General features: G+C 38.5%; 2 protein-coding genes across 3 annotated transcripts; both read right to left on the minus strand.

The window, feature by feature from the left end:
• Positions 1–5,659: 5,659 nt before the first annotated feature.
• On the minus strand, positions 5,660–10,692 carry LOC128483028 (uncharacterized). The gene is made up of 7 exons (XM_053459098.1): positions 10,357–10,692; positions 9,209–9,282; positions 8,483–8,544; positions 7,913–7,982; positions 7,544–7,635; positions 5,951–6,023; positions 5,660–5,790 (listed from the first exon to the last, which is right to left on the minus strand). Exons 1-7 carry the CDS (start codon positions 10,611–10,613, stop codon positions 5,660–5,662), a joined length of 759 nt encoding a protein of 252 aa, XP_053315073.1. The 5' UTR covers positions 10,614–10,692.
• Positions 10,693–16,444: 5,752 nt separating this feature from the next.
• MMAA (metabolism of cobalamin associated A) lies at positions 16,445–26,062 on the minus strand. 2 transcript variants are annotated; one of them, XM_053455443.1, is made up of 7 exons: positions 25,811–26,062; positions 23,557–24,006; positions 22,872–22,994; positions 22,146–22,316; positions 21,539–21,624; positions 18,541–18,690; positions 16,445–16,776 (listed from the first exon to the last, which is right to left on the minus strand). In XM_053455443.1, the coding sequence occupies exons 2-7, from the start codon at positions 23,960–23,962 to the stop codon at positions 16,489–16,491; spliced, it is 1,224 nt and encodes a 407-aa protein (XP_053311418.1). In that variant the 5' UTR covers positions 23,963–24,006; positions 25,811–26,062; the 3' UTR covers positions 16,445–16,488. The 2 variants fall into 2 exon arrangements, with proteins under 2 accessions (XP_053311418.1, XP_053311409.1); XM_053455434.1 differs by having other exon boundaries at positions 25,721–26,061.
• Positions 26,063–26,604: the final 542 nt, after the last annotated feature.

Raw genomic sequence — 26,604 nt, forward strand, 5'->3', positions numbered from 1 at the left:
ACGGGTGTTAAGATAAAAATTGTTCTTCACATACAGGTGCCCCTTCGTTAAACCCGGAGTTTATCTCATGCAGAGGTAGATTAGGGAAAAACTCTCCAGTGCTTCTCAAATTCAGCTATGGCTTCCTCAAGCTTTTTGCAAATCGAGGTCACCCTGAAACATTCAGCAACTCCTTGAGAAAGCGATCTTATCCCATCTTTTATAGAATTTAGGATATATCTGTCCAGGATATGGGCTCATCATATTTGTCCTTTTTTTGCAGATATTAAAATGTTCATAGTCTCTATTGTTTCTATGAAGAAATAGCCGGATAATTTTCTGGTATTTTATTTTTAAATTTCGCCTGTCATATCCCATTCTTTTGGTTATTGAAGGTATCTTTTGGCTGCAGTAAATAGACACACCGACAGCTACAAAACCCGCCAATGTTTTATCTTGCGTGAGCTTCCCGTGATAGACCTCTGGCTGGTGGTGGAATTGGTTGCTTTACCCAATCTTACCTGACCATGTTTTAGAAATAAACATCTGGAATCTTCTGGAAAATGCAGCTATCGAAACCAGTGGTTCTCAAACTTTTTGCGTTCTGCGATCACTTTACAAAGGTAAAGGTCTACAAGGACCTCTGCCGTTATTTGTTCCACTTACAACCTATATACCTACATAAAATGGATACATGACATCATTTAACACAAAGGCTAACGTTCTAGCCAATATATTATTATTTTTGCTCATGGTTGTGACCAACATTTTCTAAAGACGCATACCCTCTCAATGTTATTTTTGTATCGCTCTGGGACCACTGGTGGTTTGCAGACCAGAGATTTGAGAGACGCTGGTAGAGATCACTGTTTTCATTGGTGACCTGATGGTAAAGCTAACTGCTCGGTCTGTGCCCCATCACATCTGTGCCAGGCTCAGTCTGCCTTTAATATTGTTCATTTTATGTTAACCTTTAAGGGAGGGCATAGCGTGTGTGTGTGTGTAATTTCTGTTTCTAGGTGTACTTTGGATCAATTTCCAGCCCAGACAACCCGATGAGGTCCTTGCATTTGACCTCGGCATGGCATACTATATGTCCCATATGTGACAGGTCCCAGGAAACTGTTGCATAAAAACAAAGCTCTTATCCCACAGTAAGCGTTACTGATATGCTCATTGATACAGTTGTATCACCAAAGCACCTTGATACATTACTAAAAGGGAGGCAATCAATATTACCTTTGTAGCAGAGAATAATCTGCTTATTGTTCAACATTTCTCAATCCTTTGCATTTTCACCAAGCTACTCAACCTACCTTCAGTCCATGACGAACGCATGGTTAGAAACTTAAATATGGCAACTTACCTTGCACTTTATTGCTATACTGAGCAGAAACGGTTGCATAATGTTTGTTAATATGGAAAAGTAACCTTAAAAATTGTTAAATAAAAATTGGTAATGTGTTTTTTTTTTTTTTTTTAACAGAACATGATAACGTGTTTTCTGTATAACCAGAAAGACTAAAAATACCTTGATATTATGTATGTTGATCAAAAGTGCATTGTAATGTAAAATGATCTTCAACTTTTCTCTCTTCTGATAGCATTAACTCTTTGGTGTACATGAATGCTTTCCTATATGATATTATTGATATTCAATCACTGTGTCCTCATTTCTTTTCTTTTTTCCTACATTGGGTTGGCATATGACAAACTGTCCCCCCTCGGCATGGTTGTGTTCCCTGTGACCCTCAGCCTGGTATTGATTAGCTAAAATTGATTAAAACTGTAATTCAATGTGACCTGGAGGGTCGGTGGTTGCAGCTCTGGCTCAGACTATAGGTATATTTGGGGGGAAAAATGTTATTTATTCAGGGGACTGGCAAACCCACCTGAGTGTAAGAAGCAGCCAAGATGTTTACAATTAAAGCTTTCAGTTTTCTGTACACAATCTCTGAAACAAATCTGCTTATTTCACTAGTATCCACTATCACCTCTAATAATTATAAATAATGTATTTACACACAGTATTGCAGTTTTCCTAAGGCTCGTGTAGCGGACTCATCTTGAGTAGTCCTACCTCTCTCTGTATCATCGGTGGTAAGTGGTCTCCTTGTAACCTCGCCACAGCAACAGATTTCAAGAAAACGTGAGGAGATTTTGTAATGTACACAAAATATTTCTACAATTGGGTTGTGAGACAATTATCAAAGAAACTACATCAGACTATTCTTAGCCAGAATCAATAATAAAGTATGATAGTTGTGTTACTTTTGTGGCACTTACTAACACGTGAAGCTGAGAGGTGGTTCAGACTGCAACATTTAAGGATGAAGCAGCCCTCAATCAGAATTTTAAAAACATTTTTAAAACTAGTCACAATGTACCAATATTCTCAGGTGGATTCATTCCTAGGCCAAAAGGAAGGCCGGTACCCTGTTAGCCAGATGTCAGGGCACTTTTTTAATAAATCACAGACTGGGCAATGGTCTACTCTACGTGTGCAGGCCTTTTATGAAATGCAGGACTGGGAAGAGAGAGTGCGGCTACTCGGCAAAAGAAAGTCTTCTGACCTTTTGGAAGCAAGGAAAGGTTGCCCTGCACTTCTCATTTCTACAGTGGATTCAACTTTTATTATATTCAAGACAGAAAGCAGGGATTAAACATATGCTGCTACACAATGACTGCCCCTGTGAGTTGGCCAAGGGCAATACTGTATCATTTGATTGAACGCCCCCTTTAACACAAGCACTTTAAGACTGTAATTGTACTGCTGCTGACATAACTATATATATAATTTAAATGCAGTAGCTTTTCATAATTGCTTTTCAGGTGCACCACGTTTCCGCTTTTATAAAATCATTATTTACTGTTACAGCTTCCTCTTGGTGCAATACCACTTCTGGCTAGCAGATGGCATTTCTCTACAAGACAATTGGCCACGGAGTAAGCAATTATTGGGCAAATATCTGAATCAGTAGCTAGAGTAACTAATAGCCAATGTTTGTCCTGATTGATCCACGGTCAGCACTTTGTATAAATATGACCTGCTAAAGTGCATCCATAGTGTGCCGAAGAAGAAGGATCCCACCTGATAAAGGGTAAAACGTTAAATTGAACTTTGCTTACTGTGTTTTGGTATATTGTTTCCTTGTCTTGCTTTACTATACACCACCATAGAACCATCTGGGAGGAACATCCAGAAGGAATGCATGGAGGTAGTGGGTAAGAAGGAGATATTTCCCTTTAAAGGAAGACACACTATAAAGGTCTTAACTTTTAAAGCTGGGCTCAAGGCCATAAATCTCTGTTTCAATGGCACATCCTCTTAAACTGCAATCTATTTTAGATCTGTTTTTCCTGTATATTATTTGGACATTCCAAAAAACCTACAGAAACTTTGTAACAGTAAGTTCCATGACCCATGATTTCCTGACTGTCCATACTGAGTTTTGAAAAATATTAACTGAGGGAGAATTTGGTTACTCACGTTCCCTCAAGATACGCGTTAATAAGCATTGTCATACACAAAGCAACACATCAAACTTATGTGGTACCTCGCACTGGGCCAATATAGAAAGAGATGTAGAATCTCATAAGCTTTTGTTACTTTGGAGTCCTCTTCTTATTTTTATGATTAAAGACGCCATCATAATAACCAGTCTAAAAACGTATTCAATAAAATGAGACTTTTTTGGGTGCTGTGTGTAGTAGAATGAATAATTGGACAGGACCGTTTATCAAGTAATATGTCACATGAAGAGATATTCAAATAAGGAGTTAATAAATCAATTAAAGGTGCTGTTCCTACTAATCTACTTTGCTGAATGGAACACTTTCTAAACTAACTAATATTAAAAACAATCATCTCTAGTACTGAATGCCCAAACCATTCCTAAAAAGACTTCTTTAATCAAGTCAAACGTTGCTTTATTTATTTAGAATTTCTCAGGAGACACACTTTGAAAATTGAAAAGAAGCTTCTTAAAAGTTTTTGTGTTATTTTTATTTGATTAAACCTTCACAGGAAAGAATAAAATGACAGATCTACTAAAGTTTATTTTTCTTAGCATACTTGAGCGCTATTAACGCAAATTACGCAAATCATACTGTATGATTATATACCGGTATGTATGATTATATAGCAACAGTGTAAAAAAAAATCGCAGGATTCCGGTGCGCCTGCATTTCCCAACAATAGACTGACAATTTGGGGACTTGTTTGTGTGCATTCACTCCGGGTGACTCATCTAAATACATGTAGGTGGCAACACGCAGGATACATTGCAGACAGAGATTTCAATCCAATTCTGGTGAATAGATTGTTGGGGAAACTCGGTGTAAATCCGATCTGACGCTGCAAATTCTATGTGCTCTGACTGCTAACCGTTAAATGGATAGTTTATTGTCCCCGACAGCCCTATGGAAGAAGAGCGCAAGCAGATGTGTACGGCCGAACGCATCTCATGTACCAAAAAAATAGCTGGGGGTGGGCAGAATGCCCTTATGCATTGGTGAGGGACATAAGAATTTAAAGACACCACAAAGCTAGCATATCCATTAAAGTGCATTTGATGGCTTAAGCATCCCTTTAATACTTAAAAAGTTATCTAGATCAGTCCATTTGTAACGTTCCCAGGTATGTAAATGAGAAATGGAGCATAATAGGAGTTTTTATATTTGAATATTTTTTTAAGTTGCACTCCAAATTTCCATTAACCTTTGTACCCCACCAACAGGTGGAAAAAGTGGATTGAAAAGGAACCATCTTCGTCGCAGCTTTTAGCACAATTGCATTAAGATATTATAATGATGAGGAAAAAACATGCAATTGCTATTGTGACAAACCTCCTTTGTTATGTCAGGATCCCGAGGATCTCTTAGTAACCACTGTCTTCTAAGGTGAATGACGCCCAGGACACATCCAGCTCCATTTCAATGTTTATTTGGTGACAACGAGCAGTGGATGTAAGCCAAAATAAAGTTCTTGCTCTTGCTTGAGCACTTGTTGAACACAGCAACATCTATCTTCAACTGGGTGGTTTTCCTACTTTCGGATAATTCACAGTTCAACCACAAACCACTGTTCAGTTCATCTGCTCTCCAGGTTGGCATTACAATGGTTTCTCTCTGCTGCACACACTGCCTGCTAATTGATCAGCCACATGAGAGCTCCAGATAGCCCACACCCGTGGAGCGCTTGTCTAGAATACAGGTTCTAGACTGGATTTTAAACAGCAGTTAAGGCTGTTGGAGCACTGGCCCACCGTGCTCTCCAGATGCTCTCCAGATGCTCTCCAGATGTTCTCCAGATCCTCCACCCTAGGGACCCTTACATGGTTTGCAAACCCAACAGCATTCCCTGGGGCATTATTTTAATTGACAAAAAACAGGTTACTATTGATCAAAAGCAGGTCTAATATATCTTCCATTGATGACTGTAGCACACTTTCTGTCATACGATTAAAGAAACGTAAGCTGGCTGCTCATCTGTTATACGCGTAGGGTGTCTTCTTAATGAATATTTATTGCTTATTTTGATCTGTAAACATCATTACATAGGTTTGTTTAGTGTATAGAACCGTAAAAAATTAGGATTTGGGGAAACAGACAGATGTGCTGTAAACGGGTGTATAAAACAGGAGAAACTGTAACTCAGGTGTGGAATAGAGCAAGAAGTCTAGGGCTGTATTCTCCATTCGGGGTGTATGACATATTCTGATCTGCGTGGATGTCCAGTTTCTGCTTTTGGTGTTGCTGTTTGTGGATCTGTTGACAAAGTCCACAGCAATCTCAAAACAGCAGCTGTTTCTGCAATAAACACATTAGTTAATGTAAATATAAAGATATGTATATATATATATATAAATATATGGCACTGGTACCAATGTTTACTAAATTCAGTCTTGCTGAACAACATGTCTAGATTTACATTGAGATACAGCAGTTGCTGCAATACATGATATATTACCATCTGTTCCAGCCTTCTTTATCCAGTGATATGCTGGGACGGTAAAGTCAGGTTTCACACATTGGCATAGCATCTGTTTTTGAAAGAAAGAAAAAGATCTGCTCAATAAATCTATATGGAATGCATACATTTTTTATGTATAATCTACAAATTACAGTGCTGTGAAAAAGCATTTGTTACACCCAAAAGTTTCCAATCATCAAACTAATTTTAGTTTTTGATAAAGATGACCATAGTAAACATAAAATGCAGTCTTTAAATGATGATTTCATGTATAGATGGAAAAAAGCTACCCAGTCCTACATGACCCTATACAGAAAAAAGTAATTGTCCCCTTAGTTACTAAGTCAACTAATTAGCCAAACAGAATTGATAATTGGGTTCGGTTTAACTAGACACACCCAGGCATGATTACTGTTGAATATAAACATCAAGTAGAACCTGTTGTACAAAGTAAGTAAGCTAAAGGTTAATCTAAAGACAAAGTGATTGATATCGATCAGACTGGAAAGGGTTGAAAAGCCATTTTTAAAGCTCTGGGACTCCAGCGAACCACGGTGAGAGCCATTACCTACAAACAGTGAAAACTTGGAACTGTGGTGAACCCTCCCAGGAATGGTCAGCCTACCAAAATTCCTCTGAGTGCATCGACGACTCATCCAGGAGGTCACAAAAGAACCCAACAAGAAGACTAACATGTAAACAGCTGCAGGCCTCACGTCACAATTCCACAATAAGAAAGAGTCTGTGCAAAAACGGCAGCCATGGGAAGTTGCAAAGCGAAAAAAACAATGCTGACCAAAAAGAACACAACGGCTTGTCTCACGTTTGTCAAAAAACATCTTGATGACCCTTTTTGAGATAATATTCTGTGGACTGTGAAACTTTTGGGAAGACATGGATCCAGTTTACTATTGTAAAGGTGACACAGCATTCCACAATAAGAACTTCATACCAGCAGTCAAACACGTTGGTGGAAGTGTGATGATCTGCTGCTTCAGGGTCTGTGGGACTTGCCATAATTGATTGAAACATTAATTCTGCTCTCTACCAGAAAATCCTGAAGCCGAATGTCCGGCCATCAGTTTGTGACCTGAAGCTCGAGCGCAGTTGGGTTATGCCGCAGGACAAGGATACAAAGCACAGAAGCAAGTCCATCTCTGAATGACTCAAAAGAAACTAAATGAGAGTGCTGGAATGGCCAAGTCAAAGTCCTGACTTGAATCCAATTGAGATGCTGTGGCATAACCTTAAAAATCCATGTGGCTGAATTAAAACAGTTCTGCCAAGAAGATTGGGCCAAACTTCCTCCAAAGCAATGAAAAATACTTATTGCCGGTTACAAATGTTTGATTGCAGTTGTTGCTGCCAAGCATGGCACAACCAGTTATAAGGTTAAGGGGGCAATTACCTTTTCACATTGGTGATATAAGGTTTTGATTAACTTTTTACCGTCAATAAGCAAAATTAAAAGTTTTGGATTCTGTCTGAGGATTATCATCCTTTGGAATGCCTATTTTAGCGATCTTCAACAATACAGAGTATACCCAACATATTTCTTTTCAGACATTATTCTTTTCAGACCCTATTCACCTGGAATACATGGCTTTTCTTGACATTTACATCCTCACTCTTGCTGCGGTTCTCTGCTATAAACGCCATCATTTTCTCAACAGCCTCACAGTCTGTATTTAAAAAGAAACAAGATGTAACAAGCACAGGCCCACAAAAATGTTAACTGGTCTTTGTCACCCTTGTTAACTTTGCAGATGGTGTGTAACCTAGCCTTTCGGAGACATTTACACTTAACTGTACAGTACATCAAATAAGGAGAGTAAACACCAAAATGTGATGCAATTATGAGTTCACTTCCATCATATTCACTTTAAATGAATCTTCGCATTTTATGTACTGGTGTACTGGTGCATCACATTGGGATGATGACCTCATGTCTTCTCTTACCTTTTCCACTAGCAAGCTTCATCCAGGCTTCAGCTGCCAGGCTAATGCTTGAATTTCGGAATATCTGCACCTATGACAAAGAAAAACATATTTATTTTTTTAGAGTTCACCAGATATTACAAAGTCACTTGAAAAGTGTTGGTTACACCCTGCCCCAAGCCAAGCCAATAACTACATCATCAAAAACAAAAGTGGCAATCTGAAATGTTGGAAAATGTATACTGGTTGTTAAAATATAACTGGACACTTAAGTGTAAGAAAGGGTTAATCAGTGGGCGCCGGGGCAGCGTTTAGTGGGAAGATGGGGCAAAACTCATCCAGCCATAGCTTAGAACAGGATTGGGAAAGTAACTCCCAGCTCTGGCCTCTACACAGTATATAAATCCCATTAACATTTGGAGAGCCGCCGCTTTCCTAAACCAGGCCAGAATTTTTATAAAAGAAATAACACATGTAACATTTTCCTCCTTTTGTTTATAGGACATTTGGGATTCTGCACAGATACGTGGAGTGACCAGACCCCAGATGTCTCAGAGATGAGATGTTTATTTCTGCATTTCTCGTATTTACCGTATTTTTGTTTCCTCCCAACACACCCTTAGACTGCCGAGCTGAAGAACAGTTTCCTTTACCTGCAAAACATTAGTAATTACCTTGTAAGTATCATTGTCAGGAGAACTCAGAAGTCGTAACTCCAGGTTATGCTAAGCCCCGAATCAGTTTGAAACAATGCATAAAATAAGGATATTCATTGGCATTGCCGCATTAACTATTCCAGTGCCAGGGGACAGGGGTATACATTGTACAGCTCAAGTGTATAGTGGCATGGCAGAGGCTCCATGGTAGGCATGTGGATATATTCTTCATATTTACAGTTACTCATTAACGACAGTGAGAAGAGAAATGAGCCTCAAAGTAATGTGTATCACAGATACGAGACCAAAGAATACCCCCCATCACAGACCTTCCTTCTGGAGTGTTGGACATTTATAACAAATAGCAAAGTGAGGGAGATGCAACCAAAACTCTTCTTCCAACTCTTCCCTTAGTGAATACACCCCTTCACACACTGCTGGTGTCCCAATATTTTAAAAATGTTTAAAAAAAAGCCTTTGTGTAGGGCGTTGAAGGAACTGTAGGAACACGATGGAAAACAGGTGGAAGGTATATGCTGTTTATGGTGCATAAAGTACGGATGGAGCATTTTCTGGAATAGACAGGACTATCTTTACGTTGTATCTCCTTTACCAGGCTGATGGAGAAGCTGACCCCTTATGTAAAATCCAAATTACTTACCTTTTTCTGAAGAAGTTCCATTTTCACAATTATAATATCCTGGTATATTATGAAGAGTGGTAACTAAAAATACCCTGGAAAATATAACGCATTAGTGACCTTAAAAAAGCACAGACCCACGTAGATATATACCCAGGTAATATTTCCAGCGAGGGATAATTGCATATGGATGATATATATGGAATAGTGACTATATACGTTGGAATTATTTTGGGAAACTTGGAGCCTTTAAGTCTAAATGGTTTTACAGTCCCTTTATGCATATTAAACACAACTCGTTGCATGTTTCAGCTCTTTCCCTTCTGAAACAGTTGTTACAAACCAAATGTTAACATTGGAACATTTTAATTTCTGAATCCTCGTCCAATTTGAGCTCTTTTACTGTCTCCAATTATTGCATCACCCAGACGCTGGATCTGGTGTTCATATGCGCTTTCACGGTCATTCTACTTATGTAAAGGGACTGCTCAGCTAACATATGCAGTAAAGTATATAAGATGGCTAGAATTTCCTATTAAAGGCATTGTCATTGTTTTCTATTACTAGGATGTTGTATTGTATTATTATTATTGATAATTTTATTATTATATCTGGGACAGTTATGGTTACATTGTATCTATAGAGAACATTATATATATATAATAATATAAAATTAAGCTTTGTTTTATAATATAAAATGAAGCTTTGTTTTAAGTAAAAGCTTCTTCTGATCCTATATATATATATATATATATATATATATATATATATATATATATATATATATATATAGGATCAGAAGAAGCTTTTACTTAAAACAAAGCTTAATTTTCTATTTTCTACTGCTAAAGCAAATCAACTTATATGTCAAATGCCTTATTTTAATGAGGAATTTACATTGCATGCCTAGGATTTTTCTTTTAAAATAAAAACTACTTATGCAGTGTTGTGTAGGAATACATAGGAAAACAGGAAAGTTATCTGCCAGTTTTCATAATAAAAGGCCGAGTCTGGTCAAGAATTCTGGACAGACGATGATTGGAAAAATATTGATTTCTTTTCTTGAAATTGTGAATGCTGCAGACAATTGGGATCTTTGGAAGGGGTGCAAGCAAAAGGTTAAAACTCTTTTCATGCAGGTAATCATGTGACGTTTCAAGAAACCTTACTCAGGTGGGTGAGGTTTGTTCATCCTTGTGGGTGATGTTGGTCTCATCTTGGGCTTGGATGTGTGGTCCATGTGTTTGGGTCCATATTCGCCAGAATACACGGTTGCGCTCATGGATTTCCTATGATCTCCATAGTTCCTGTTTAGTTGGACCTCGCTTTTGATGTGATCATACCTGCTCTTCGGTTCAGGAAATAGATAATCTTGCCTAACAAATGACTGAAAATTGGCATTATGGTAGCGGGAATAACTTGCCATTTTGACACCAAGCTTGAGTCCTACAAGGGAATGGCAGAATTCTTTACTCTCGCTCTCTGGCTCCAACAATTCCAGGTCTCTGCCCTCTTGTTGTAGTCACCTGTTGCTAGGCAACAATGTAACGCAATGGTACTTGACCTATGTTATTCGAGAAGCGGCTGAGGCTACCACATCAAAAAAGAAGAAAAAAACAGAACAAACATTACATCTAAATGAGATGCTTGAATGTAAAGTGGACAAATACTAAAAAACTATTTGAGCGTTTTAAGAAGGTTAATAAAAAAAAAAATACTAATCTGGGTCAATATTTAAAAGTCAGAGAGGTGAGAAAAATGCTCACAGCTATTAATTGTGGTCTTTAGAGTGAATGTAACTTTCACTGCACTGATGCCATATGAGTGCGGTACACCTGTGTAAAAGTAGGCTGGTGTGCATAATAAACACTCCTTCATAACAGGTGTAACATGAAAAAATAAATTATTACCAACAAATAAAAGTTATATATATATATATATATATACATATAATGTATAATATGGGAATAGTAGTTTAAGTAAAAGCTGTGAAATTAGCCTAAAGGGAGTAGAAGGTGAAAGTATTGTATTAGCAGTTGAAAACAAGTTTGAGAAGTTCTTCTGGATTTAACTGCAGGATTAACCTTCCATGAATAAAAGGACAGCCAAGGCCTAGGAAAATAGCAAATTACATGATATAGAAATATCATTTTAAAAAGGAACTCTCTCCATATTTTTTGTATTCTTCAGTTGTCCTGTGGTTGTAAGGGATATGTGATAGTTGTCACGAAAATAAATAGCTATATAGGAAGGTTAGCATTTATTGTTATAATTACTTATATAGCGCCAAAAATGTACGCAGTGCTTCTAACAATACATATATTCCAGGGGGTAACAAGTTCACTAGAATAGAATGCATTGGGTGAAGAGGACCCTGGTCGCATGCTTACTTCTACATACTCATGATCCTCTGCTATTTGTAAAGCTACTTCTCACCGCATGTGATTGCGTCATATTTCACTTGCCATGTATTGTTTGGACAATATTTTAGCTTCATCTATGATGCTTCTCTCTGGCTAATACCACTACTAAGCGCCCAAAGTTTTATAATGTTTTCCGGCAGCTGCGTATTAGCTATTTGTACATGTTCTAGATCTGTAACATTAGCCCAAACACCCTATCATCATACTGCTCGTGGTAAACAATAGAATGGCTCGTTGTTAGTCACCCAGCCAGACACTCTGACTAAGGAAAGTCTGTGGAGGAGAGACTTCATTACAGAAGCAGGACTTCATTAGCATTGCCGTAAATGATCAGCTAATGATCAGGGAAAGTTACCCAAAATATCACATGACAGACAATGACAGCCTCTACTTTCACAGGAATAAAATGAAACCAGGTTTTGGTCAATGCAAACCAAACAGTCTGTATACACCACTCTATTTTACACTCAAATAATTTATTTTTTGCTTTACTGGAGGACTTTCATGTCAATAGTCTGTAAAAATATTGTTTTATTTTTTTTCCGTTTTCTTATTTATTATTAAGTAATAATGTGCAGCATTGCATTATTTTATTGCATTATGTAGACATATGGATTGTATTTATTTTCAAAGCAACTGATCTAGTGCAAGCCTGCTTGGATGTGAATATAAAACATATTTAACCCGATCACTGTCTATTTTGGATTAAATGAAATACTTTTAAATCACTATTACCCCTGTATACTCTCTCTTTATTTCTTTCTAAAAAAATGCATTTCTTGTGTTTATATTAGGTAGAGCACCCTGAATAATATATACAGTATGGACATAAGTATTGGGACACCTGACCATTACACCAATTGGGACTTTTATGACATCACATTCTAAATACATAGATATAAATATGTAGTTGATGCCCCATTTGTATCTATAACAGTATCTTCCACTCTTCTGGAAAGGCTTTCAATAAGATTTTGGAGTGTTTCTGCGGGAAGAGCTTGGGAAAGGCCCTTTTCTATTCCAGCATGACTGTGCCCCAATGCAAAAATCAAGGTCCATGAAGACATGATTGGATGAGTTTGGGGTGGAAGAAGTTGAATGATCGCACAGAGCCCTGACCTCAACCCCATTGAATACCTTTGGGATGAACTGGAACGCAGATTGTGAGCCAGACCTTCTGGTCCAACATCAGTGCCTGATCTCACAAATGCTCTACTGGATGAATGGACAGAAATTCCCACAGAAATACTCCAAAATCTTGTGGAACACCTTCCAGCAGAATGAAGACCATGCTTAAGACTCCATAATGGTGACATTTATGGCCCTCATGCTACAGGGTTTGTCACAATATATATATATATATATATATATATATATATATATATATATATATATATATATATATACAAACCCTGTAGCATGAGGGCCATAAATGTCACCGTTATGGAGTCTTAAGCACGGTCCTCTAGGGCAATCAGGCTCAGGAACACCAACTTGTAGCATAACACTGTTTTATATTTAACTGCTCAAATGACACACCCTAAAACAAAATCCTAAAAAGAAACAACCTAGCTCCCAATTGGAGCCCTCTCTAACTATACTTTGCTGGCCCAGACTGGCCAGCCTAAACACCCACTAACTAGACCTCGCCAGACAGGACACAAAGGTCTAGGCAGGTATTGCCTCACTTGGCTCAGGGATGGACTCCTTCGGGGCCTCTCCTTGCCCTGGGAGCTCAGGGAAACTTCCTCTTCTCCCTGATTCGCAGGCACCTGGGCCTGATGCAGGTCCCATAGGAATCCTGGACCAGATCCTGCAGACCTCTAACCTCTTGGAAAAGCTGGCATGGATTTTCCATAGAATGGGGGAACGGAGCATTGTCCCACCCTGCTCTCTAATTGCGTCACCCCAGGGACCCATATGTATGATCTGCATAGCACCTGAATCTGAATAATTTGAATATTCTCTAATGATAAAATAACATGCCCTGAAATCTAGTATAACCAGCACTGACATTTATTTTGTCTCCACTTGAAAAGAACAAATCATTACTGTTGGCCGCAAAATAACACTGCAAGTGATCTGACTGGCATGTTTATTGTGGTGTGATTCTCTCACTGGAAGCATTGTATTGATTAGCTGGGTGTGAATATACTTTGTGTATTTAACTATGAAAAGCCGCTGGTGACACTTGTATGTTCGTGTGTGCATTCAGGCATGTCCGTTCTCCGCTCGCAATAATTCTGAATTGAATGCCATTCACCTGTGTTTACCGACCACAAGTCTGTTACTTGCAGAAGTTCTGCCAATAAAGCACGTCATTGCTCTAAGTTAACCTACACTTTGTCATATGATAAGGGCCCTGGATTTAACTTTTTAAGCACATTTGCTTTTGTCGTTGGTCACATTCTTTGGTTGGATATGTGCTGTATTATGGGGAGATGCAAAATTATGTTTTGATGAACTGTAATTACAGACTAGATGCAATATTCACATCTGCTTTTAAAAAGTTCTTTAGTTGCTTTAGAATTGTGAAGGAAATGAATCTGGGGGCCTTCAGGAGAAAATTATTTAAATATTAAAAGAATATTATTTGTACTTTTCTAATATTATCCTTGTAGAGTTAATGTGGTCCTTCATCTGCATTATTTGCTGAGAGTAATAAATAGATCAAAGCCTAGTTTGTAGGGATTTTCATTTTTGTTTGGGCTGGTTGATTGTAAAATATTGCACAATAATAGAGGGTATGATTGCAGCACCTGGTATCCACACTACTTTTTGTGTTTGTGGATTAAATTTGAGGGTTTATGGCGTCCCAGCAATGCTAAAATAAGGCACAAAAATGGCCACAATACAGCATATGCTCCATAATAAAATGACGCAGAAGAGGCTGTCCTGCTGCAGCAGCTGCCCTCCTCCTCCTCCATGGTCTGACTGTTCTTTCATTGATTCGCTGCTTGAAGCTGCCAATCAGTGTCACAAAAGTGCTCCCATTGAAATAATAAAAGAGGACTTTCCACACATGCACGCGGGGTCTGAGTATATTATATGCACAATGATGCGTTCTACTAAACTGGGAGGTGAAGAAAGGGGCAAATGGACCACTCAGCTAACAAAGGACTAAAACTGCATATATAGCGGTTGGAGTGTCCCATTAATGTGCGCTAATATTAGTGTCAGTTTTGTATAGTATCAGTTGTAATGTTATTGCCAATTTTCACTCTCCCTATTGAAATGCTGCAGAATCTGCGGGCGTTGTATCAATAAAATGTAATGTAACAATAAGGCTTTTGTATGAAAAAAAACAAAATTTCTCTGGGCTCTGTTGCTATAATTACAAAATAAATAAGCAAAACACAACTGTTTTGTCTCGCCCGCAGCTTTTCTCCATAATTCCTGAAGTGAAAACACAATCACTCTGTCAGCTGGCAAAAGGCTGAGTGATGTCATTTAAACTGCACATAAATCTAAGTGCAGATGACTTAACAATGAGCTAAAGGAACTCAGATTTGTAGAATGTGGCTCTTCCGCTCTTACAAACAGTTTTAATTTATCTGTATTTAACCAGGTGTGTTTCTGATCACTCAAAGAGAGTAGACGGGGGAAAAAGGTGGGTAACTATATCATCATAGACATCGTGTAAGCACCACACAAAAAAATAACTGTACATCATCATAGTCAATTATCCTACATTTCATGTTTTTGTGGCAGGAGAATGGAGATTTTATCTCACTGACATACATACATTATAAAGGGTAAATCCCAGCGAGCTTCTGCTGCAAGAATAGCCCTCTATAAAGTATGGTTAAATCAGTGAGATTACACTATTCATTGTACAGGGCCAGTGTAATGCTTCCTACAGAGACATTTGCCAGGGATGATACTTCATAATGCATTGCGAATTCAGTTTAATCTGCACATTCATAATACACAGACCTGCAACTCTATACATGACACTGATGCTTCAAGAACATAACACAGTATAACAACAGTAAGTTAAAGTCTTCACTGTGAATAAATCCAATCCACACTGTTCATAAGAGGCTGAAATCTATATATCTCTATATACTGTATGTCTTCTTACAAGTTTCACAATAACAAAACATTCTGAATTGAAATTTGAAATTGATTATAATTGACTGGTAAAAATTTGGAGTGACCTATGAAACAGGTTATGGTCATACGATAAATTATTTCGCAATATCTTAGGAGTTTGAGAGCATATACATCCCCTTTTTACAGTTCAGCACCTTAAAATCCATGTAACTGTTTGCAGGTTAAACTAAGCAATTTGCATGTGTTACAAAAAACGTACATTCCAGATAAAGCTACTGTACATTTTTATTGGCATTACAATAATAAATACATGTATATGTACATTTTAAAAATGTATTTTTTAAGCATTAAATATACAGTACTGTATACAGTGATGTAATGCAGCATTTAAAAAAAAATCTTATTGTTCCAGTAAACCTTTATTTGCAGACGCGGTCACCATTGTTTCCAATATTAAGGTGACTTTCCTTACTCAAACACCACACTGAGCAGTTAAAGGCAATGCTTTTATAGTTTCATTTCCCATAGATATTCATCACATGTCACTTTGGGTGATTAAGACTGACGGCAAGTCTATTATTTACCAACAGGCAATATTGAGCTAAAGACTCAATATCAAATATACCGTCCACAAACATTGTGAAAATTATAACTGATTTGAATGGAAAAAAATTATTTTAAAAAAGTATTTTTTTCTTCACATAATAATAATAAAAAACGTTGTAATAATAATAAAATAAAAAAAGATGGTGGGAGTTAGATCACTTAAACCTGACACCCATAGGCATAGTTACATGCAGATTAAATGCATAGTGCAAGTTCTTAGCTGCCACCTGAGAAAGCCCTCAGCAACATGTCTGCTGCAAGTCCTGGGGACAAAACCCCATTATGGACTTTCTCTTCCAGAAGCGGGATCTGATTTTTAACCGCATGGTGGTTCCTGAAATGCAGGAGTACGTTTTCTTGGATCAGGTTCCACATCCACACTCTCTGCTGACTCATCCGCCTGCTAATCAGCTCCCCGCTGGTCAGCATGGTGCTCTGGAAATCGCTCATCTTTCCCCAAAGCTCTGGTATACCCTCGCCGCTTTTAGCCGAGATGCGGACAACCTGGTAAGGAGAATAAAACAAAGCAAGCTCTTCAAATAAAAACAGTATTTCTCATAGGGTGGGTGGGCATTTCTACTACTTCAAATGTATGTGCCATGTATGTGCCGACTAGATTGTAAGCTCGCAAGAGCAGAGCCCTCTTCTCCTTTGCACCAGTTTGTTAATGTATGTGTTATTGTATGTGTTTATAAATTGTTCTAACGAATGTGACAGCACTGCGGAGTCGGTTGGTGCTTTATAAATAAATGTAATATATATTTATTAGTTTAATAATTATTCCAATTTCCTACTTTACAACCTCCCCTTCTGTGATTATGAGTCTGCAGAAAAGGGCCTCTACAACATCTGCACCGGTATGATTTATGGTTTTTTTTATGCTAATATTAAATATTGCCTTACTGTAACAGACCTTATTAAAATAATATAATAATACATCATTGCTTCATTGTTAGGGATAATTTATTATAAAAAGTTATAAAAAAAAGTCCAGAATTGTGTTTTGAGATGTTAGGCATAACTTATTCTTCAACATAAAGGAATGTAACATTTTAAACAAGTATTAACTCAGCAATTTAGCTACCGTATATTCCGGCGTATAAGACGACTGGGCGTATAAGACAACCCCCAACTTTTACAGTCCAAATATAGAGTTTGGACTATACTCGCCGTATAAGACTACCCCTCTACCCAGCGTACAACAACCAGCCAATCATGGCAAGCGATGTACCTTACCGGTGATTTGCTGGTTGATTTGCTGACATATACATACATGCACTGCCCTTACACACACACACACACATATATAATATATATATATCTACACATATGCCTGTCCATACATACACATTTATACACTGCCCTCACCACACACCCCTGCCTTTACACACACATGTATATGTATATGTATGTATATATATATATATATATATATATATATATATATATACACACACACGTGTGTGTGTGTGTATATATATGTATATATATATATATATATATACACACACCAGTGTGTATATATATATATATATATATATATATATATATATATATATATACACACCAGTGTGTGTGTGTGTGTGTATATATCTATATATATATCTATATATATATATCTATATATCTATATATATATATCTATATATATAGATATATATATATATATATATATATAGATATATATATAGATATATATATATTTCTCCCCCCTTTCTCCCTTTCTCCCCATCTCTTACCTTATCTTCTGTCTTCTTTCTTCCATCCAGTTGTGGGAGCCCGAGGTCTGGCACTTCAGACCTCGGCTTCCCTGCTCTCTAATCACTAGGCGCCGGGACATGACGTCATCCCTGCGCTCGGCATCAATAGCCGGCGCCTAGTGATTAGAGAGCAGGGAAGCCGAGGTCTGAAGTGCCAGACCTCGGGCTTCCCTGCTCCCTCATCACAACGCGCCGGCAATTGATGCCGGGCGCCGGGACATGACGGCATCAATAGCCGGCGCCTAGTGATTAGAGAGATTGGTGGCTTCGTGGGAACCTCCGGCTTGGTAAGTACCCGGCGTATAAGACGACCCCCCACTTTTAAGAAGATTTTTTGTGGTTAAATACGCCGGAATATACGGTATTTTAAATGATTTGTGTAATAATTATCTAATATTAAATGACCAATGTATAGTATTTTTTTCCAGAATACTGAAAAGACTGCCGTGTAAGAGGGTGATCAGTCTGTAAAGACAATTCTTACTATTATAGATCATATCACTCTCACCTGTGGCTTCCAGCTTTTGGAACGTTTTCGGAGTAACTTTAATGCACTAACATATTCGGTTTGAATCTTTCGGGCAGGAATAAGCAAATCTCCATCAGCCTTGGTTACAGCAACAAGGTCAGCCATCTCAACTATACCCCGCTTGATACCCTGGAAGAAAATAAAAGCGTTATGAGCAAAAACCGAACAGTATTACGGTATGTCAGAAACCTTAGCATGATAACATATTTATATTAAAAAAGCTTCATCACAGTATTAAACCCTCCAATTTCTTATCAAAGAAGCATTTTCTTGTTTTTATTTTTATTTAAAGTGGATTTAAATAATTTACCCTTAGACAAAGGTGTGTCGGCACCTGGAAAACCCTAATTTTCTCAAAACAGATAATCATTTCCGACACCCAGGGCCCGACAATGGAGCCGAGTGGGGCAACCGCTCCAGGCGGCACTTTTGAAGGGGCGGCACTTTGCCGCCCCAAGCCCTTTTTTTTTTTTTTTAAGCGAAAGAGAGAGAAAGGGGCGCCGAGTGGTTTTCGCTTACCAAGCTGTCAGTACCCGCTCGGCGCCCCTCTCTCTCTCCTCTGCTGCAAGTCTCCCTGTTCGGTCTCGGTGCCGGCTTTTAATGCTGAGTGCCGGAAGATTACCTCATTTCCGGCTCAGCATTACAAGCTGGCACCGAGACCGAACAGGGAGACTCGCCGCAGGACTGCTGAAAGGTAAGTACAGGGGGGGTGTAAGGGTAGATAATAGGGACGGAGGGAGAGGAAGAGTAGATATGGGGGGGGCGGCAGGGACGGAGGCAGAGGAAGGGTAGATGGGGGGGCGGCATTTTGCCTTGGGCCGGCCCTGCCGAAACCCATCAAAATTGTATGCTGACTTGCTGAAGGATAGACGTGCACCCCTTCGAGTAATTCTTTTTGAAAATACACCTTTAACTAGCACAGCTATAAACTTTAATGCTCTTTTCGCATTCAGTTAGGAAATAAAAAATGCATTAAAAAAAGTTTAGAATTGTGTTTTGCGACCGCTCCACAAGAAACTTTTTGTATCCAGCTAGGGAGGAAAAAATGTGTTGTAATTACTATTTGAAATCTAGACTACACTAGAAGAGATATGTATCTTTTAAATACACATTCTCCCCTTGTTACACAGAGCGTTCATAAACACAGCAACACCTGGTTTCAATCTTAGATATACATCTGAGCGCTTCCATGATTATAACAGGAAGGGAGAGGAGAAGGCCACTTATTTGATGATTCAGGATAAATCAGATGAAGGTCTAAAGCAAAAGGTTGATTTGCATACTCGTTCATATGGTGTCTGCAACTTAAAGTGATTTAAACCATCGGTTACAGAGTAATGACACATAAAACTTCCTGCGCTCTACAGGAAGCAGACAGAGGTGAATAGTAATGTAAATTACAAGCCATCAAATCTAATTCACATGGAACATAAATGATTGCTCCCATATGGTAACTTATCTCGAGCAAAAAAGCTGTAGATTTACAGCCTCTGGATAACGGGCTGGAAAAATATTTTACAAAGTCTCTAAACAGACAGAGGATTCGTCAGACTCCAGAAAAAATACACAGCGGCCGGGGAGCTGAAAAACACCTGAGGCACATCTACAAAAGCAAATCAAAGGGAAAAGCGAGAATCATATCCAGTGCCCGTCATAAGAGCAAATCAACCGAGAAAGCTGATCGGACATCCATCTCCAGTACGTTTTCTATTATGTGCCAAGATCCAAAAACACTGTTTAGCACAAAGAGCTGTAGAAACACCAAAGACAAAAAGATGACAATTAAATATTGCCCGCATATATGGAAGGTACGTGGCCTTTGTGGCAGCCTTGTTGTATTAAGTGGAAGATAAACCAAACTATTATACATGGCAGGGGTAGGCTGTGATAGATGCCGGATATGACCCGAACACTTCCACAAGCTTTGGATACTTTGCCTATACACTCCTATACTTGCATTACTTCACATATGTTCGTTCTACACAGACACGTTTCTTTTAAGTGGTCCACATGTGGACCGGTTCAGTCAAGGCCTACGCTTGCCTCCTTGGCGGTGTAGTCTCCTCATTCTTCTCATTTAAATGAAGAAGTACAATTATTTGTTTTTTCTTAACACCGAAAACAGGAGGCTTCTTGGTGGTCATGTTGGTTGGTTTACATGGTTTTCCATGCAGTATCGTTTGGATTTATTGTTGTTTTTTTTAAGTTGTTTTTATTTTCGTCATAGTGTATCACGTTTCTATGAACCAGAAGTAGTAATTGGTGTTTATTATGTTTCCATGGTTGCCATATCTTAAAAGGAAGTACCCTGCGCTGTGATGTTCTTCCCCACAGTTTCCTATGTATATCTTATTCGTATTATTCTAGCTTCACTATTGTTGGGATGTACAAAACAAGGTCTAGCCCAGAACATCACAGCTGGATTGATAGTTATGGCATCAGTTGTGTCTCTCTTTTTAATTAATATCAAGTGTTGCAGCTGCAAACATTTCCTGTTCCAGATTTTAAACAGTAAAATCCCCCAAACAGTTTATTTCCCTGAATAAACTTACACCGTTTGCAGACTCAACCAGAAGCCATTTGTATTCCAACCGCAAATGTTTTTTTTTTCTTACCTTTCAAAAGCATGAACGTGTAAAAGGCGAAAAAGAACTCAAACTTATCATCATAAATAGTCATTAGAAAATAACTAGAAAACCACATTTTTCTGGAAAACAAATCCTGCAAAAATACTTATTCTTGGGTACTATTGAGAAAAGGTTCATACAGCCTTCAAATGTATTTGTATTACTAAGAGTAGCTTATATCTTTTTAGAAAGGCTAATACACCAGTGCAGGAGAAACAGTACAGACGGCACTATATTATTATAATATATATCATATAATTCGATTGTTATATATGGTGATGGTCCGCTCTAATGGATGGAATTAAAATTGAATTTTCTTTCTATATATTACTTCGATTTATTTAACGTACCTGTAGCTCATCTCCACCTGCAGGTGGCAGCAACAAAACAAACATATCAACCATGTCGGCCACAGCAAATTCCGACTGCCCCACACCTGCAAAATGAAGCCCTGCGTGAATATAATGCAGACGAACAAACTGCAAAAAATGAAATTCACCACACGGAGGAACAGAAAAAAAACAAGACTGAAAACTCTGAGAAAACGGCATAATTATATGCATCGCAAAAAAAACGACAGAAAAGTAGTTTCACAACTAACCCCTAAACATTAGTTGTAACGCATGCTTTTTAAAATGTAACAATAAATACAAAACTGCAATGAAACCTTTCAGAAAAGAAATCCAGGGGCTCCTCTGGCCCATAGGGATGATATTCTCTTCCATTCATAGGTAGCTAACAAACATCTTGAAACAATGAGGGCTCTCCAAAGAATATAAATCACCCCGTTTTGCTTTCTAACAAGTATTGTGTGTGAACCGATATTTTTGCAGTAAAGTAAACAAATATTGCTAAAGTGCTAAAAGCCAGTAACACACAAACAGAAAATGGGGTTTAGGTGGCCTCCTCGCCATAGCCCCTATCACAAGCTGCGATAAAGCGTACATATTGACCTACCTACGGTTTCCACAAGAACAATATTGTATCCACCAGCTTCACAGAGCAAAATGGCTTCGTTGGTGGTTCGGGTGACACCGCCTAATGTCCCTCGAGTAGGAGACGGTCTAATATAAGCATTCATGTCTCTCGAAAGTTCTGTCATTCGAGTTTTATCTCCCAGAAGAGACCCTAAAACATTAGTAAAACTTTAAGTTACTTATGTTATTTAAAAAATAATGATATACTCAAATCACATATGCTTGCTTAGATGGAATAATTGGTAAAGGCCTCAACCTAACAGTCAACAAAAGATAAAGAATGAAAAATAACACCAAATATTTGACCTTAATAGAACATCATGAAAAATGTCCTTACAGCAACTTAAATGCAATTAAAATAAGAACATCTGATATCAGAAGTCTTGATGTCTTGCTGGCCGGCAATTCATAAGGAGCGCTGAACAGCTATTAGATGCAGCTGTTGAACTAGCGTTACCATGATATCCAGATGTTCATAAAGCTGAAAAGATACAAGTTGACTGGGTTTCGGATGGTTTCAGCTTAGCCTCCATCTTACAAGCCCATACTGACCTGACCAGCTTCATATTAGACTGATGTTGTGTGCCCCGTTTAAAATCATACCGGAATTAAAACGTATTAATAACATGTGACAACTGCAGATACTATTTTAAAGGCCACACCAGACCCAGTAGCCTGGATCAATGATATTTGAAAAGCATCTTACCACCACTGCTACTGGAGGATGGGTCAACAGCTAACACCGCCACTTTGTGACCCTGCTCTGTAAGCATTTTTCCAAAATATTCAATAAACGTAGACTTTCCAGCACCAGGAGGGCCTGACAGACCTGTATCATTCATAAAACAATAATTAACAAAACATGTTATCAATGTAAGTGCTTCACTGCTCTTGTAAGAATGGGTTTGGACTTTACACATCCAGAAAAAGAAAACACTTTTAGAAATATAGATCTTTATACATACCAACATCTAACTATATATATATTTATATGTAAGATTAAAGAAACACCATAGTATTGCAGTTTGCAATGATACCTTTTTTATTGGACTAACATGAAGCTCTCGAAAGCTTGTCTTTTAAATATCATGTTAGTCCAATATATATAGTTACATTATATATATATATATATATATATATATATATATATATATATATATACACATATTACATACACAATTTTATTTAAACACTCTTTCCAATACAGACCTGCATTTACTATCTATGAGGAGAAGCACGCTATAGACGAAGAACACAGATATCTAACATTTTTCATATAATAACTTGTTTAACGTACATTATTTTATACGGTATACAAAACAACGACCAATACTGAAACATATACGGAATCCCGAGTCAAGCAAAAGTTACAAGCACGAAATAGAACTGACCCACTCTAAATGCTAGAGGTTTTCCATTATTTAAGCGCTCCTTTTCTCGGTGGTGAGATAGTACCTTCTGAAGCAGCACCTGAGCGAGCTCTCTCTTCCTGTGGTGTGTAGACTCTATCAGTGTGATGGCTTCTGCCAGACAAGCTCTGTGCCCACATATTAGGCCGTTGTAAATCTTCCCCAGTATTCTCTGTTCCTTTTCTGTTAGAGATTCCGGGTCTATTTGTGCCACCGCCCCACTACACAGATTCCTCCTGGATAAAATGCTGCAAAAGGGTGTTTTGGGTGCGCGGTTTCCATTTACGGCAGTAGGCCTCAGGGCTGACACCACCATTGCTCTACTAGGAAACCCATTAAAGCCCAGCGGTGACAACGTCCTAAGAGAAAGTCGAGCAAATCCCTGCATTTTTGTTGTGCAGCTGTGCACTCACACCACAAGAAGAGAAACACCTGCAAAAACAATACAAACATGATTACAATTGAGGTTTTGTACATCGCTCTATTGCTGACATCATACATATAACATGTTTATCTGTTCACTTGTCCTTAAATTGTCCTGAGCCAATTAACATCAATTAAACAGCAGATGAGAGAAAACTTAATAGAGAGGAATAATCATACTAAATTAAAGTAACTTTCACCCCCGATATACGCAAAAGGTAGACTTTAAATAATGATACATTGTTTAGTGTATCGTGTAAAATGTGTTATTGATGTTTATTCGGTGCATATAGCACTAAAAGGCAGTGTTTAGGAAAAGTGACAGATGTGTTTTAACGTATACAAACAGATCATCACCGTATGGATTCCCCAGCACTTTTTTTAGAATGGTTGGCAGGATTAAGAAAGAAAGTCTAAAGGATCTCAATGTGTCGCACTTGTAGAAGGGATGTGATTTAAAGGGGTTTAACAAAAAACAGGACAAATTTTATTTCAAAAGAAGGAAAAAACGTAAGAAATGTAAATGTAAGAGACCAGTTGGAGGCTTAGGTGTAAACTAAGGATGTTTTACTTTACTGAGCAGGTGTTAGGTAAGTGGAACAGCCTTCCAGTAAATGTGGTAGAGGCTAATATAGTGAGCATAGTTGCCAACTGGAGGAGTAATGAGAAAGGAGAGAGAGTGTATGTTAGTGTTATGTTGTGAGCAAATGTATCTAAAGCATACCAAGGATGTATGGTAGTATTGGTGGGAACTCAGTGATATAATTTGTGCCATGACTGGGCGGAGCTAAAGTACGCTAATTATGTGGTATGGGCGGAGACTTGGGGCAGTGGGCATGGTCAATTTTCGAGTAAGTAATTGATAGCCATGCTGTAAAGCGCCCCTCAATATTTTCTTTCAAACGTTGGCAACTATAAGCGAGGAGGTATGTTAAACATACGCTATACTTAATCTAAGATAAAGCCGACAACCAATTACAGTTTATCCTTCATATCAGGGTAAACAGACCAGATGGGACAAACGGTTCTAATCTGCCTTCAAATTCTATATAAAAGGGTCCACACACTCAAACATGGGAACCATTGCTCTAGGATAGATATTAATTAGATAAAGCTGGCCCAAGAGAAGGCATCACCTTTACCAAAAGACACCCTAGGATATGGTGGACGAGAAATCCTGACTCCCTAAGGGAATTCGCAAAGGTTTGTGTCAGGCCTTTTCGGAGCGGGAACTTATGAGATCTTCTGAGCCCGGCGAACACCATATAACACAACACTTAAATATTACTTTGCTTTCTCACATTCACATCTATTTAAGGTCGCATCTATATAACACACAGCAGGCAACTGGTACTTATATTATAACAACAGTGACATAGGCCTACGTCATGGTTCATAAAAATCTCATTTATTATGATATATTTATTATCTAGGCAGCTGGAATATTTTAGGAGAAACGCTTTATAAAACAATAAAGTGCGGGAAAAGAAAGTCCGTTTTTTGTAACATTGCTTCAGACTACAAAACTTCGACACATATACGACAAGGAAGTCACAAATTCCGCACAATCGGCTAGAGACACGTCACAAAGGCCCGCCCTGTGTGTGACGTTAAAAGCATCTACTCCTGCAGGGGTTATTGGGTACGCTAATGGTGTAAGGGCAGCCATCTTTGATACGGGAACATGTAACATAAAATTCCTAAACATCCGTGATGACAGTACCGGCGACGCAACGGAAATGGTTACGGAGCCGCTTCTTCCGCTATCGGACGTGGCCGTCAGCGCTATTGTAGAGAAGCGACTTTGATTTACCGTGAGGTGGAAGATAAACGGGTTTCGCGCCTGAAGGACTTCACCACACACGTTCCGGGTTGGGGGGGGGAGTGGAGACACAAGCGAGGAAGTGACGTCAAGGCTGTAATAACCTTGCATTCCCAGTTGTATCTACTTTCAGTTGTGAAGCTGGAATTTGGTAGTCGTGGTAGTGACAGTGCCGGCCATTATTTTGGTTTCCTGCTGTGGCAAAGCGCTGCCCTGCAGTATGTGGGATGTATAACAGCTGATTCCCTTCTGTGAGTTTATACATCCCACGTAGCACAGGGCAACACTACCAGTGAAATGTATATGTACCCTGGAAGAAATGGCTGACGTTATAAAAAGATTTATGAACAGATATAAAAAGGATTGCCTTTCGCTTACTGTAATGGAGTTCTGTGAAGTAATTAACTATAAGGGTAATTCTAAGGGCCTGCCTTTAGCCTGCAGTGCTATCCTAACATACATGATGAGGAAATGTATGTTTCGCAGGCTTAAAACAGGTGAGCGTCCCTCCGCTGAGTGACCCTGGAGCAATGCTGATCATAACAAAACGGGTCACTTAAAGATGTGACAGCAATATCGCTCTACGCCATTTAAAGTGAGCTTCCCTTTCAGATGATGTTGGGGGACCGCGGTCTCCACCCTGCGTGCCGTTAGTGGCGTAACTTACACCTCCCTGTTTTCTGGCAATACTTCAACTCTGCATTTTGTCAGACAAGCTCAATAAAGATGGCATTAACTTCATTTAAATCTATATGGCCAGATATTGCTTAGCCCGTCACTACATA

This window comes from Spea bombifrons, chromosome 1 (genome assembly GCF_027358695.1).
Source record: "Spea bombifrons isolate aSpeBom1 chromosome 1, aSpeBom1.2.pri, whole genome shotgun sequence".
NCBI lineage: Eukaryota > Metazoa > Chordata > Amphibia > Anura > Pelobatidae > Spea > Spea bombifrons.